The 13,276-nt window shown below is 40.8% G+C and overlaps 1 protein-coding gene across 1 annotated transcript in view; it reads right to left on the bottom strand.

The window, feature by feature from the left end:
* Positions 1-2,112: 2,112 nt before the first annotated feature.
* LOC103663878 (A disintegrin and metalloproteinase with thrombospondin motifs 6) overlaps positions 2,113-13,276 on the bottom strand; it is a 175,439-nt gene continuing 164,275 nt past the window's right edge. Inside the window, exon 18 of the mRNA XM_040622694.1 lies at positions 2,113-5,259. Within this exon, the coding sequence (XP_040478628.1) occupies positions 5,150-5,259 (110 nt within the window). The 3' untranslated portion in view covers positions 2,113-5,149. The remainder of the gene's footprint in view (positions 5,260-13,276) is intronic.

Raw genomic sequence — 13,276 nt, 5'->3', positions numbered from 1 at the left:
CCTGCGATGCACAAAAGCCCTTGCTGGGGACACAGACCAGGCCTTTCCAAGAATTGCATTGGCCTTGAGCTAGTAGAAGCCATTATTCTCTAGCCATTGACCTGAAGAAGGCAGTCTGACTTCTGAGAGGCCTGCAGCTGGTGGGATAACTTGCCCCTCTTATGTGAAACGTCTCTAAGGTAAGGTATTCAAACGAAGGTCCAAGAAGAGATCTCTGGATTGAATTTCACAAAACTTAAAATCTGGAGTAATGAAATCTTGACCAGTCAAGCATGATGTTCTGTGCCCTGAGGTGAACAGGAATATTCAGGCTCCCTAATTCTTGGAGTCTGGACATCAGGTGCTATTACCCTTGTGTAACCACACAGTGTTGTTCTGGTAAAGTTAGATATTGCCCTGGAAATTATCTTTCATCTTTTATGCAGCTTAAGCCTTCAGTGGGCTAACAGGAGCCATCAACCAAGAGACAATACAAGCATAACCTTCGTTCCCTCAGAGTGGAGCCAGCCCTCAAACTGAGGCCTCAATTTTGGGCCTCAGATACCATCTGTGGATGAAATGAGGGACAAAGAATACTAGAAATAACCCTCTGAGAAAAAATGGAAGACCATTTTCCTTTTAAGTTACAGCTTGGGGTTTTCAAGTCTGAGGTATAAAACCATTGTGAACAGCTGTTCTTTTTGAAAACATATGTTAGTTTATTCCACACATTCTGATGATATGAATGAGACAGAATTCTGAACACAGCTTATCCATCCCTTTTTTATTCAGGGACTGATCTTTTCTCTTTCTTGCAACCACTTATTTAGAATTTTCTAGGCCTCCTGGACTGTGACTTTTTTTTTCTCCCTGAGTTATATTTTCCCCCTTTCTTTTAAAAGTAATGAATATTATCCTAGTCACACCAATTCACACATTTTTGTTATAAATATCAATACCCAACTTTCTTCCTAATCCACCTGAAGAAAAACGTCACCTGGCCTTTTGGAGCATAAAAGCTTAAGGATGATCCCAGTGCTCTCTGGAGAATGGCAGAGATCTCCACGGTGGGTGGACTGTCCTTGGAGTTAGTACCCTAAGTAGGAAAGTACCCTTTAGATATTTTAGAGGGATAAAACAGTTAACTGGAAGCTTAAAAACAACTGTAGGTGGACAGATAGAGACTTGCATCTGAGGAATCTAAGCCAAGGCGAACCATATTTCTCGTTATTCCCCCCCTTGCCAACCCCTAGAAGAAGTACCCTTTGCAAATGCAGTGGGAAGTTGATACAGCTTGTCCCAGAGTCTTATTCACTGAGAATTCATAATACTCCAGCCACTTCTGGCTCCTAGAATGACCCTGAGGATATACTCTCCAAGACTATCTAATCACTGTACCTGATTTCTTCTGGTGTATCAGGTTGAATGAGTGTGTGGGTGGATGTGGAGGTAAGCAGACTGAAGCACAACCTGCTTGGGCATTCCACATCTTCTTATGTAACTGATGAAATTGTCGTTATGAACATACTCAAATAGCTAAGCATGCAGGAGGGTCACCTTCGTTTTAGTTGCTGAGTTTCAAAAATTGCTGAGTTACCTTTGCACGTGATAGTACACCCCAGCTCAGCAATGGCTGAACCATTAGCTCAGCCTCAGAGGAAATGCTTAAAGGGGGAAAAGTACGTCCCTCATGTTCCTAAGCTCCCTGTTGAATCTGAGTAGAAAAATCCTTCTTCAAGTACAAATACTTCTGTTCAGCACCTTTTCCACAATGAAATATCTTGCATCGGGGAATTTACACGGAAAGCAAAAGAAGGAGGGAGGCAAAAGAGTCATGGGTCAATCTGGACTTCCTTTCTAGTCAGCTATTCTACCTTTCTAGGGTTAGAATAGCTGACTAGTGGCATCTGGGGATAGAGAGTCACCAGAAATACCAAAAGCCCTTGTATTTAATAGTACTGAAATACAAATAAATGCAATCTCTGAGGAGGGTAATAAGGGTGCAACAAATTATCTCAATCCTGGATACTACCTGGCTAATTTGGATAGTGTAGTGTGGTATTCCAAAGGATAGGTTCCTTCTACTGCAAGTTTAACACCAGCTTTTCAGGGAATAGACAACTTTCATCTGAATCATTCTTACAAGCTGAATTTTTATTTTTACTAAATTATCTATGTTAAAAAAAAATCTGTGCCTGGTGTGGAATTTCACTCCATCAAGTGTTACAATGACTTTTTCATTTTCATTACAAGCAGAATGAATGTAGGACAAGTGTTAGGAAACATGGCAATAAATTAGAATATAATTTACAAAAGCAAAAAAAAATGTAACAGTGTACCACATTAATACTGAGTATAAAATAATAAGCAACAACTAATCACAATAATACAAAGGTAATTTCATTCTGTATTATTAAGGATACCTATGTGACATTCACTCGAATAAAATTCCTAATGAAATGGACTGTTTGGGGAGTCATATGTATCTCAAGGGCTTTAATCAGTTGGGTATATTCACCTTTCCTTTTTTGGCAGGACTTCATGCCAATGGCAGATACTGCTCTCAGCCATGGGGTACCAGTTTCCTTGGGGATCCCTAAGTAGTCCACATAGCATGCTACTTTCGGAGGGCCTGCTATGGTGGCTCAGCCTCCACTGACAATCCTGTTGCTATTATTTAGAAAGAGAGCATATCATGTAGCCACGTGGTTGACTACAGAGTTGGCAGTGGTATTGTGATGTGCTATAGAATATGATTTGTTTCCCCACTCAGGTTTAGTTCTGTTACATTCTGTGCTTGGTTCTTTCTAGCAGAGTAATCCGATGCTGCACCTGGAAGCTCTCTGCTCCTGGCCTTGGGGCTTGTGCACACTCCTGAGGGAACACTAGCTGCCCCCTCTTCTAATGTCAGTCAAGGGAGCCCAGGGCAACGGTCCTCACAACATTCGTTTCCAGGTGAGGTGTAGAACAGACTTAAGTCAGTAATGTACGAAATCTTTTTGGAATAAAAACATGAGCTGATATTTATGTTGGGGAGAAACAGATCCTGACAGGTAACCTATGCCTAAAATGCCACAGAAAGCACGCATCTTTTATTTCACCAGGGCACATTAGCACCAAGTTAACTGCTCTTTGCAAGGGACCAAGGGATTCAGTGCTGGGGCCATGCTGCTAATGGGCTGCCTCCCCTTCACTGAATAGATGGAGCTTTGGCTCGTCTTCTCAGGGCAGTATACACAGGGGTCCTGGCAATTTTTCTGTATTGTCAGTAGCTTTCTCTGGCAAGCTCAGGGACATGAGCTGTGGTGTTGAGAGAGGAAGCAGCCAAGAAAATAGGGATGACCACGACGGAGTGTGTAGAACAACATCCGTGCTGACTGTCCATAGAAAACCTGAAGTTTAGGTTGGTTTTTGAAGTCTGTGAGTCTCTTTTCCTTTCTGAAAAAAAGTAATCCTCTACCTTAGGTCACGGTGTGGGTGATACACCTGACATGTAGTTTGAGCACACACAGTGACAGGTTTAAGTCAAACATACTCTTTAACTCCAAGCAGTATCAATACAAGGTAGCCGTTTAGCTGGAGTTTGAGCAGCTGGTGTGGCACAGTGTACACACCTGTAGGATACAAAGCACATTCATCAAGAACCTGCTGCAAACTACAAGTGTTCAAGTACAAAATATAAACAAGTACCCTTTTTTTTTTCTTTCTTTTAATCCCACTGTTGAAGCTTTTGATGAGCACGATACGAAACTTGTGGATGGGGAAAATATGAGCTAGTCCATTTAATTTGGGATTCTGGATTTGATTCTTGAATTTGACTTGCCCAAGAAACTTGGTTTCACATTTAATTGCCATTCAGAGTATCCATAAAAAATACAAAATAGTTGGTTGAGTGACTATTAAAATTATGCTTTATGATCTTTAGGCTTCATGAGTTTTTCTTCTTTGGTTGTTATCCCTTGCCTACTTTAAAACTCACAGAAATAGCACATTTATGTGCAAGCACACGCATCTAACCCACACACTCAAAAGCGCCCGCACACACACACACACTTGCTCTCATATAAATAAATGCCCTTCTGCCATATCAAAGAAGGGACATCTGGAACCCATCACAATTGTCAGCAAAAGGGTCTGCCTGGTTGTTACTGAGCCAGTCTATCTTTTGCACGGCATCATTTCAGTAAGCTCAACACGCGTGCAACAATCCAACGGGGCAGAAGCTGTTCTGTGGCCGGTGAGGATGTAAACACAATTGAGTTGGGGTGACTCAAAGGAGAACTGAGGCATCCCGAGTGATGGCAGCAAAGGGCCTGGTTCTTCAGTCTCTACCGTACCCCTGGTCTGGCTTCTGCATGAAATCGAAATGTTTTTCTCTTAAAGTTTTAATGGAAATCTCAGCTTCACTTGCACAAGGGCAAGTTGGCCACAGTCTTTAGCACAGAATTTATAGACTTGCACAGCTGCAGTAACTGATGCACTGCCTTCAACTAAGTCCTTCACTGTTGTTCGGTTTAATAGAGTTTATATATGGCTCACAGCAGTGTTCAGAACAGGGGGATTATTCCTAAGGAAATTAAGTGGAATGAAGAAAAATAATACAAACTTTCATTACTTTTGATTTATAATTGCTCCTTAAATTACAGTTAAAAGCCCGTTTTAGAATTTAAATTGTGGTGCTGTTGTAGTGAGATAAAGTATAGTAAATATTTTTAAGCTATGACTTAAGGTTTCTGAATCTTCTTTTACTTCCATAGTTGACCAAGTCATAACAGCTACATTTTAAACAGTTTTAAATACAAATGGATTCAGTGTCATTGCTAAGTCCATAATAAAAATTATCTTAATGGTCCAAGGAGGTAAACAGGCTATTGGATTTACTCGAAAGAACACAAACGTTCCACAGTAAGCAAGTCTCCCTGTGTTGTTTGGATCTCTCCGATCTGGCATTCCCTCCTTAATACCGTGTCCAGCACTTTGGATCAATAAATCCCACTTCACAGAAGTTAAAATAATATTGAAATCCTGTCAGCTAGGGCTGACCAGTGGTTACGTTTTCCACAGGGTAATACATTTGCAAGGACATCAATCCTCTTCCTCTGGGTGGCTCTCTTTGATGGACGCATTTCCACGATGAAATGACAAGGCGCTCTCTCTGGCTTTCCGTGGGTCAGTGTCCTTGGCAGGTCTTACAACACATCTGTCTGAAGTATGCTCGACTACAGAACTTGAACTTCAGCACCAGTGGGCAATAAGCCACTTTGTTCACATCTTTGCACTCTAACGAATGGGGGCAGAAAATGGAAAACAATTAGAGGCACATAAACAAGTGCATAAACAAGCGGATGGGACTGCATGTTCGGCAAGGACCCCCTTGCACCAATCCACCTTGGCTTCCACATCCATGTGGTTTTTGTTTTTGTTTTTAAGCATACCCTGTCTGGTACAGCCTACCAGAAACATTCTTTTGATAGATTTTAACACAATTTAAAAAAAAATGATTGCAAGGCTTTTCTCCCAGACTTTTATAAGTATGGTGCATGCCCACTGTGTCTTGAAAGAATTACCATTTGTTGGGATAAGTGATCACTTTAGACAGCTTGGAAACATGAGTCATTTTTCTTACAGCGCTTTTATTGCTTCTTTCTCAAGGGTTATTTTATTCAGCAGTGCAAGGTTATCCAAAATCAAACATGAGTTGCATTGTTTGATACCAAAGTACACATGTCTCAAGAGAATCTCTGCATCTGTGAGGCGTGGGGATGGGCCTGGGTGAATGAAAAGGATTGCTGACAGTGGCCTAGATTCAGCAACTACACTAGACAAAGAGGAAAACTTTGAGGGGTTGGCCTCAAATGGCAGCAGTCTGTGGGTTATGGAAACATGTAGAAATGTCTTTTTTTAATTTGGAAGTGAGACATGGCCTTCTTTTTTCCTATGTGTATTTTCTCCTCAGTGCTAGAATTGCCACAGTTGAGGTCTGCAGTTCTTGCAGCCAGAAGGTGAATAAATGATTCTTTCTCCATCTCCCCTTGAGGCTGGTTGCAGAAGATGGGGCTAAGAGGCCAGTATAGAGAAGGGCACACTGGTCTTTGATCCTCAGCACTCCTCTCACCCCCATATAACTCCACTACTTGTAATAATGATATTCTTCTCTAGTCCTCTGTTCACTTTTATCTGGGGATTTTAAAATACTTTGTAAACCTAGTAATTAAATTTCCATATGCCTCCCAGAATCAAAGTTCCACCCTCATTTTTCCAGGTGGTTATACTGAAGCATCCTGGGTAAACTGCTGAAGGTAATTAGAATCAGGCAGAACACTGGGTGAAGTTCAGTGTAACAGGACAGTTTTGTTGTTGTTGCTTGCTTGCTTGCTTGCTTATTTGCATGTATATTCCTGGCTTCAGAAATCCACTGAAGTTCTAAGAGATCATATACATGGTACACAAGGCATATGATAAACTTGAGAAACTATATGCGAAGGAATGGGAAAGTTTTCCATTATCATTGAGAAGTAAGGTAACAATTCTATTGATCTCACGTTCCAGCTTTTTCGGTGAAAGACTTAAATTTCAAACAGGAACCCTCAATCTTCTGCAAACATAAACTCTGTCACCATCGAACTCCCTCACTCACAATTTGACTTACAAAGAGAATAATAGTTAGAAATTTGAATAGAAGCTTTCCGCACTAGGATTCCCAATAAATTTAAGTTTTGGCTGATAGAAGGCCAGAGAGACAAGAAGAATTTCTTTAAAGTTTGTACTAAAAAAAGAAATTAGGTGATATTTTGTGAATCAAGTATGAATTTGAGGTGAAAAGATCTCCACATATTTTAATGTGGAGGTCACTTGCCATTTTTTTTCCTTTTCTCTCTGTCATGACCAGTGAAAAGTAATCAAAACAGGTTTAGACTAAGAATATTTTTGTGGGGGAAAAAAGTTTTATCAATATTACCAAGAGGGATATATTATCAAGGTAAAGCAATCATTAAAATGATGAGAACGGCGCTTGGGTGGCTCAGTCGCTTAAGCATCTGCCTTACGCTCAGGTCATGATCTCAGGGTCCTGGGATCAAGCTCCACATCTGGCTCTCTGTTCAGCAGGGAGTCTGCTTCTCCCTCTCACTTTCCCTCTGTGCTCTCTCTCTCTCTCTTTCTCAAATAAATAAATAAAATCTTTTCTTAGAATGAGAAAAGCCAACACAGTATCATTTGTCTTTAATTCCAAATCACCATCCTAATGGGGCAACCCGCCAGCAGAGACTACCCCTCTCAGAGTTGGCAGCAGGGCTTGATGGGATCGCGTCAAAGACAAAATAAATTTTAGCCAAAATATAAAGATGATTTAGTTGATACACAGATAGAGGAAGACTGGTTGCTTTAATAGTACAAGGAAATAAAATTAGAAGCCAGGCTGCCCTGGTTTAATCCTAGTTTTCTCATTTACTGACTTTATGACTCTGAACAGCCTCTCTGTGCCTGAGTTTCCACCTCTGTAAACAGGGATGATGAGGGCGCCCACTTCCACACATAACATGTATATCCTATGATGCCACCTGGAGCAGTGCATATAAGGTTTATCAGCACTTGATAAATGTAAGACATTGAATTACGACTGTTATTACCACTATTAGTTTTTATCTCGTACCACCTGATGACAGTAAGTTGTCCTCTGACTTTCTCCATGAGGACGCAATATTTAGATTACTACTGAGAAAATGCTGTCCTACTGACACAAGTCAGTATTTTCTGGGGTTCAATTTTATTGGGAGATTCATTTCCCCATTCTTGGAAGAGTTGCAGCTGGTCCAGGAAAATTGTGAGATGAGCAAAATACAAGCAAATTCATAGATTATTCTTTTAGATTTAGACCTTGGAATCCGATTCCATAACAGATAAAAGTACTGAATACAAATAATCATAAGTTGTTCCTCCAATTACCCCACCATCGACCCATTCAGGCTATTACAAATATAAATAATTTGGGATTCAGCTTCTTAGGTGGGTGCTGGAAGTGAGAGGACTCTCCTCACCGTGCAGAGGCCCAGAGCACAGTCCTTTGGCCAGGAGCAGTGTCTAGCCTCGGGGTAGGCTGGAAGCCAGCTGCCAGGGTGTCCCTCTCTGAACTTTCCAATACCCCTCTCAAGTTAGTTGTCAACTAAGTTGGTTCCAACCAGCTTGACTGAAAGCAGGAAGTCATTTGGGTCCTGGGAGCAGGATCAAGTTTAGAGGGGTAGGCACTCTTTAGGAGCACACACGACCTGCCTGCCACAGCACCATAACACAGTGGTGAGCGGCAGCAGATCTGGAGTGAGCTGGGCCTGGGAGTGCATTCTGGAACGGCTTCTTCCCCGTATGTGATCACCCTGGGCCAAGTTCCTTCACCTCTCTAAGGCTCAGTTTCTTCATCTGTGAAGTAGAGACCCATGACAAGACCTGCTCTACAAGATGTGGTGAAGTGAGGCACACATGGGATAGCGCTTACAAAGCCCCGCGGCGCCTGGCACAGAGGAATCACTCGTCTGGCACAGAGGAATCACTCAGTCTGTTAGCTCTCGTTATTACCACCAACACATCTGCCTCTGAGATCAACCACTGTGTATTATGTCTCTGGAATCCCTGTCAAAATGTACCAAGGCTCTCAGGGAGGGTTACACACTGGCATACATAAGCAAATTAACAAAAAGATATTAAACAGAGAGCAGGTAAATCATAATGGGGTGGGGTGGGGGGAGAGGGGGGAGAAGCCAGGGCTGGGGATGCCAAGATGGGGACAATAGGCCTTGATGAGACATTAAAGTGGAGACCCTGGGGCTGCCTGAGGACATGCAGCCTTGACGGAGTGTGGGGGCTCCCAGGAAGGAAGATCCCTGAGGAAAGACCCCATTCCTACTTTTTGGTTTTGCCTTCTAGAGACTGTCCAGACATCGAGAATCAATCTTTGTACTGATGGAAATCTATTTACCAGAGAAGGTCAGCTGTGACTGGTTTTTCATTATCTCAGTCTTTTAACGTCACAAGAGCTTAATCCAGTAATGATCACATTAAAAATAATTTATTAGGTGCTTCCTATGTGCCAGGAACTGCCTGGTGGTTTTACATATTTATATATTTAATCCTTTGACAAATATAAAACATCAGATTTACATAGATGGCTTTCCAAATTTATATATAATCCTTCCATGATATAAAACATCAGATTTACATAGATGGCAAAACTGAAGCTCACAATCATTAGGAAAACCAGGCTGGCCATACAGCTGGTCAGTCTAAGAGCTGGGACTAGGACCCCTCAGTTTTGGCAGCATTCTTGGCATGAAACTACAAAAAGGTTTCTGCCTCTCAAGACTTCTGTATTCTTGGCTGATACCAAAAGTCACGAGTCAACCCTTGGTGGCATCATTATCCGAAAATTTGCTCTGCCACCTTAGAAAAGGGGAACTAAAAAAAAAAAAAAATAACCTACACCCAACAGGGGGGCTTGAACTTACAATCCCAAGATCAAGAGTGGCATGGTCCACTGACTAAGCCAGTTAGGTGAATGGAGAATGAGCAGGGTTTCTTACTTTTTATTTTTTTATTTTTTATAATAATTTTTTATTATGTTCTGTTAGTCACCATACAGTACATCCTTAGTTTTTGATGTAACATTCCATGATTCATTATGAGCAGGGTTTTTTAAAAGAAGGGTTCTAGATCACAGATATTTGAAAAAGCCTGGATACTTTTCTTCAGCTTTACACTCCTCATTCAATTGTGTAAAATGACATAAGTGAAAGGTGATTTGAGACACACCAAGAAGTTTTAAAACTCCACTATTACAGAAAGCTGAATGTAATCTTAAATATATTAGGAACAGTTTTAAATTATCCTGAGGCATTCAGCCCATCTGCCACTTTTTTAGCTTACCTAGAGAGGACTGACTGGTTGAGCTCTTGAACTGACTCATTGACATTCTGCTGATGTAGTCAAGAAGGCTTCATTATAAAATTTATTCACTAGTCTGCTTCATTCTCAAAGCCATTACAAATATGAAATAATGTAAGTGATGAATCACTCAATTCTACACCAGAAACTAATATTACACTGTATGTTAACTAACTGGAATTTAAATAAAAACTTAAAAAAAGAAATAATCTTCTCATCCTTGAATCAATACACAATACAGCTTACATTTGTGATAAAAACCATTCTGGAAAAGCTCTGCATAATAAAACTACAATTTCCCATTGAAATCAAAACAATAATGTTCTGTTTTAGTTTCTGAATGATCTTCAGTAGGCATTGATTTCTAGCTAATCTCTAAAATATCTTAACAACCAAAAGCTTCTCTATACCTATGTAATACATAATCTGTAAATAAGCTACTATACTAGGAGACTTATTAAAAGGAATCCTTTAGGTAGAATCTTTTTGTAATATAATTACTCTCTAATTTATCTATTTGGAGGGGTTGATCTTCATTATCATATTTTCTTCATGCAGATACCCTTATATCTATGTTTTTTTAAGTAGTGGGATCTAAGCCAGCAGGGTCAAGGATTTTTATGATGAAGGAGCTTGATTTTTCTCTTCTGCCATCTACATGGTACCAGCTAAGTACTGTCCTGGGAGAGAAAGATAAGGCACTCATTCTACCTTTTCTCTTGTGAGGCCATGGGAAGGGTGAGAGGTCCTACTGTGTGGTTTCTAGGGAATATTGTGTGGGCCTAACTAGTTTCTCCTTTTTTATATCCCACCTCTCCCTGAAAATAAAATTTCACTTTACCCAAGGCCAGATATTTCTAGTGGGGAGAAAAAATTTATGGAGTATTCCTTAATTCTTCTCAGGGACACTTGGGAGTATATCAAGGGCTGAAAGCCAAACCGTAGGCCCCGTGATAGGAACTAGACCCATTATTAGAATCTTAAGTAACCTGTCAGGTATGCTAGAGTGGGTGTCTCACTGGTAATCCGGGTTTTGGTAGAGTTGAATGATAAAATAAGACAACCTGTTTCATAGGCAACACATGAATCTACTTATCATTGATGTGCCAACGGGTTTTTCCCCAGGGGCTTTACATTAATCTTTCAAATCTCTGACATAAAAGACATGATTTCAAAGTAGTCACACTGAACAGAGGCTTATAAATTTAGGATGCAATTGGATTCAGATTCATTGTGACTTTGAAGGCTTCAGTTGGTCTAAGGAGTACAAGAGCAACTCCTGAGATTTGGTGCTTTTGCATAAAACCCTACAAAGCCTAGCTATCATTGGAGTGACTTGGGGTACATAGGGACATATCCTCTCATGACCAGGTTGGACCATTCAGCATCTTTCTATGGAGAATGCACACCTTTGTGCCTAAAACTCTTTATGAGATTCAAAGGAACAACACAGTAAGTACAGACTTATGACTTAAGCACCTTAGGGTCTATCTTTGGGATTACAAACGTACAACCAGCTGTGCCTCTATCAAACTGCCCAGGGAGATGCAGAGCCTAGTGAGAGGTGAGATGGCAAAGGCTGTGCATGTGAATGCGCAGTGCAGGAGTCGGGGGTGAGCGGTGTGAACTCGGGATTTTTCCTGAAAAAACTATACTTGAGCCCTTGATACATTAGATAGTTAGACTGGAAAAGGATGAATTAACAAGTTTCCCTTGGGAACTTGACATGATCATTGCAGTGGGAATAGTCCACCAACTTTTCATCCTCAAAGTAAGACAATATCAACTACAAAACTTGATTCCAATTTCATCTTACCATGGACTAAGCCCTTCCTTTTTCTCTTTGTTTTCTCAGTTTCTCTTTACCCAGTCTTATTCCCTGGATGCCACCCACATTCATCCTCAAGGTGGTATGATCCCAACACAAACCCCAGGGTTCCCTGTAAACCAGACAGCCAGGAATGTGAACCTGAGTGCTAGGGTGCATTATGAGCTTTTTAAAATGGCAAAGGAAAAAACTACTCTTCCTCACCTCCTTCAAATCAAAGTCTTCAAATGACCTTCATGGTCTCTTTCACTGGTTTTAACACATCAGATGCTGTTTTGTTCTGGGGGTCTGATGAGATTTCTGGAGCGGTTCAGGTTTTCTCTGAGTTGTTCATTTGAGGGAGACTGAGACCCACCAAAGCCACTGTTAGACAGCCCGAGCTGATAAACCAATGCACACTAACCACACCTTTCCTGGGTTGGTTACCAGCAGCTCATGGCACACCAGGAATACAGTAGGCAGAAGGTAGAAGGTAATAACCTGGCAGCAGTAAATACTAGATGACAGAGTGCCCTGTGCTACTGAGAGGCTGAAAAGACTCACCATATAAACTACAAGCGAACCTGAAACTGCATAAGGTGAATAAAATGGCATTTGGGATAGAATTTCAGGTAAGCTTGAGTAGGATCGTCCCAGCTGCCAGATGTACTTTAAAAAATTACTCTGAGTAGTACTTTAGATGCAGTGATACCCAGTGTGTCTGTACTTCATTCGTGGCAGCAACATAGTTACCTTCCTGATGGCAGTCTGTCAAAATCAAGCCTATAATGCTTTAACTCTTCACTGAAGGCTTTCAAGAATTAAAAACTAAAGCAGATGTTGAACATGGCAAAATGTATCTCCCTTCTTACTTCTCCTATTTCTCTCTATTTATTTTTAATATCTTGATGCTTCACTTCTTAGTTTCATTCTCATTATTCTTTGTTGTCTTAACCTCCCTCCATGTCTTCAATCTCTTTCCATTGTTTATTTTATTTTTATTTTTAAAAATTGTACTCAAATTCCATTATTTTATTATGCTTTTGGGGATGAATGTGCTTAACTTCCTTATAGATTCCTAAATTCCCTTATCATGATTTATAGTATCTACTAATCAAAATCTAAATGGGAGTCATCCTGGATACCTCCAAATCTCTCATCCCCATGTCTGACTGCTCATCAGTTTTTAAAATTCTCCTTTCCATTTTATTCTTTTTTTCTAATTCATTACTCTCCTTCTGATTTCTATTATATCTGCCTTAGTTCAAGCCTTCATCATCTCAAGTGTGGACCCTTCTTCCATACAAGGCTGACTTCTCGCTGCCCCTTCACACTCCTGCCATCCCAAGCATGTCACTCCCCAATTTACTTCACTTGTTCTCTAGAACTTATAAACAGAGTCCTAACTATCTTCCACAGTGTGCAGGACCCTCCAAAACCAAGTCTCTGTGTCTCTCTTTGTAGCCACATCTCCACTGTCTGCTCATCTGCCAACCCACTGCACCCGTACTAAACTACCTCCAGGCCCCCCATGACTGCACATCCTTGTCCTCTGCCAGG

This window comes from Ursus maritimus, unplaced genomic scaffold, assembly GCF_017311325.1.
Source record: "Ursus maritimus isolate PB19 unplaced genomic scaffold, ASM1731132v1 scaffold_5, whole genome shotgun sequence".
NCBI classification, from domain to species: Eukaryota; Metazoa; Chordata; class Mammalia; order Carnivora; family Ursidae; genus Ursus; species Ursus maritimus.
Note: the sequence above shows the minus strand (reverse complement) of the source record. Positions and strands in the feature narration are given on the sequence as shown.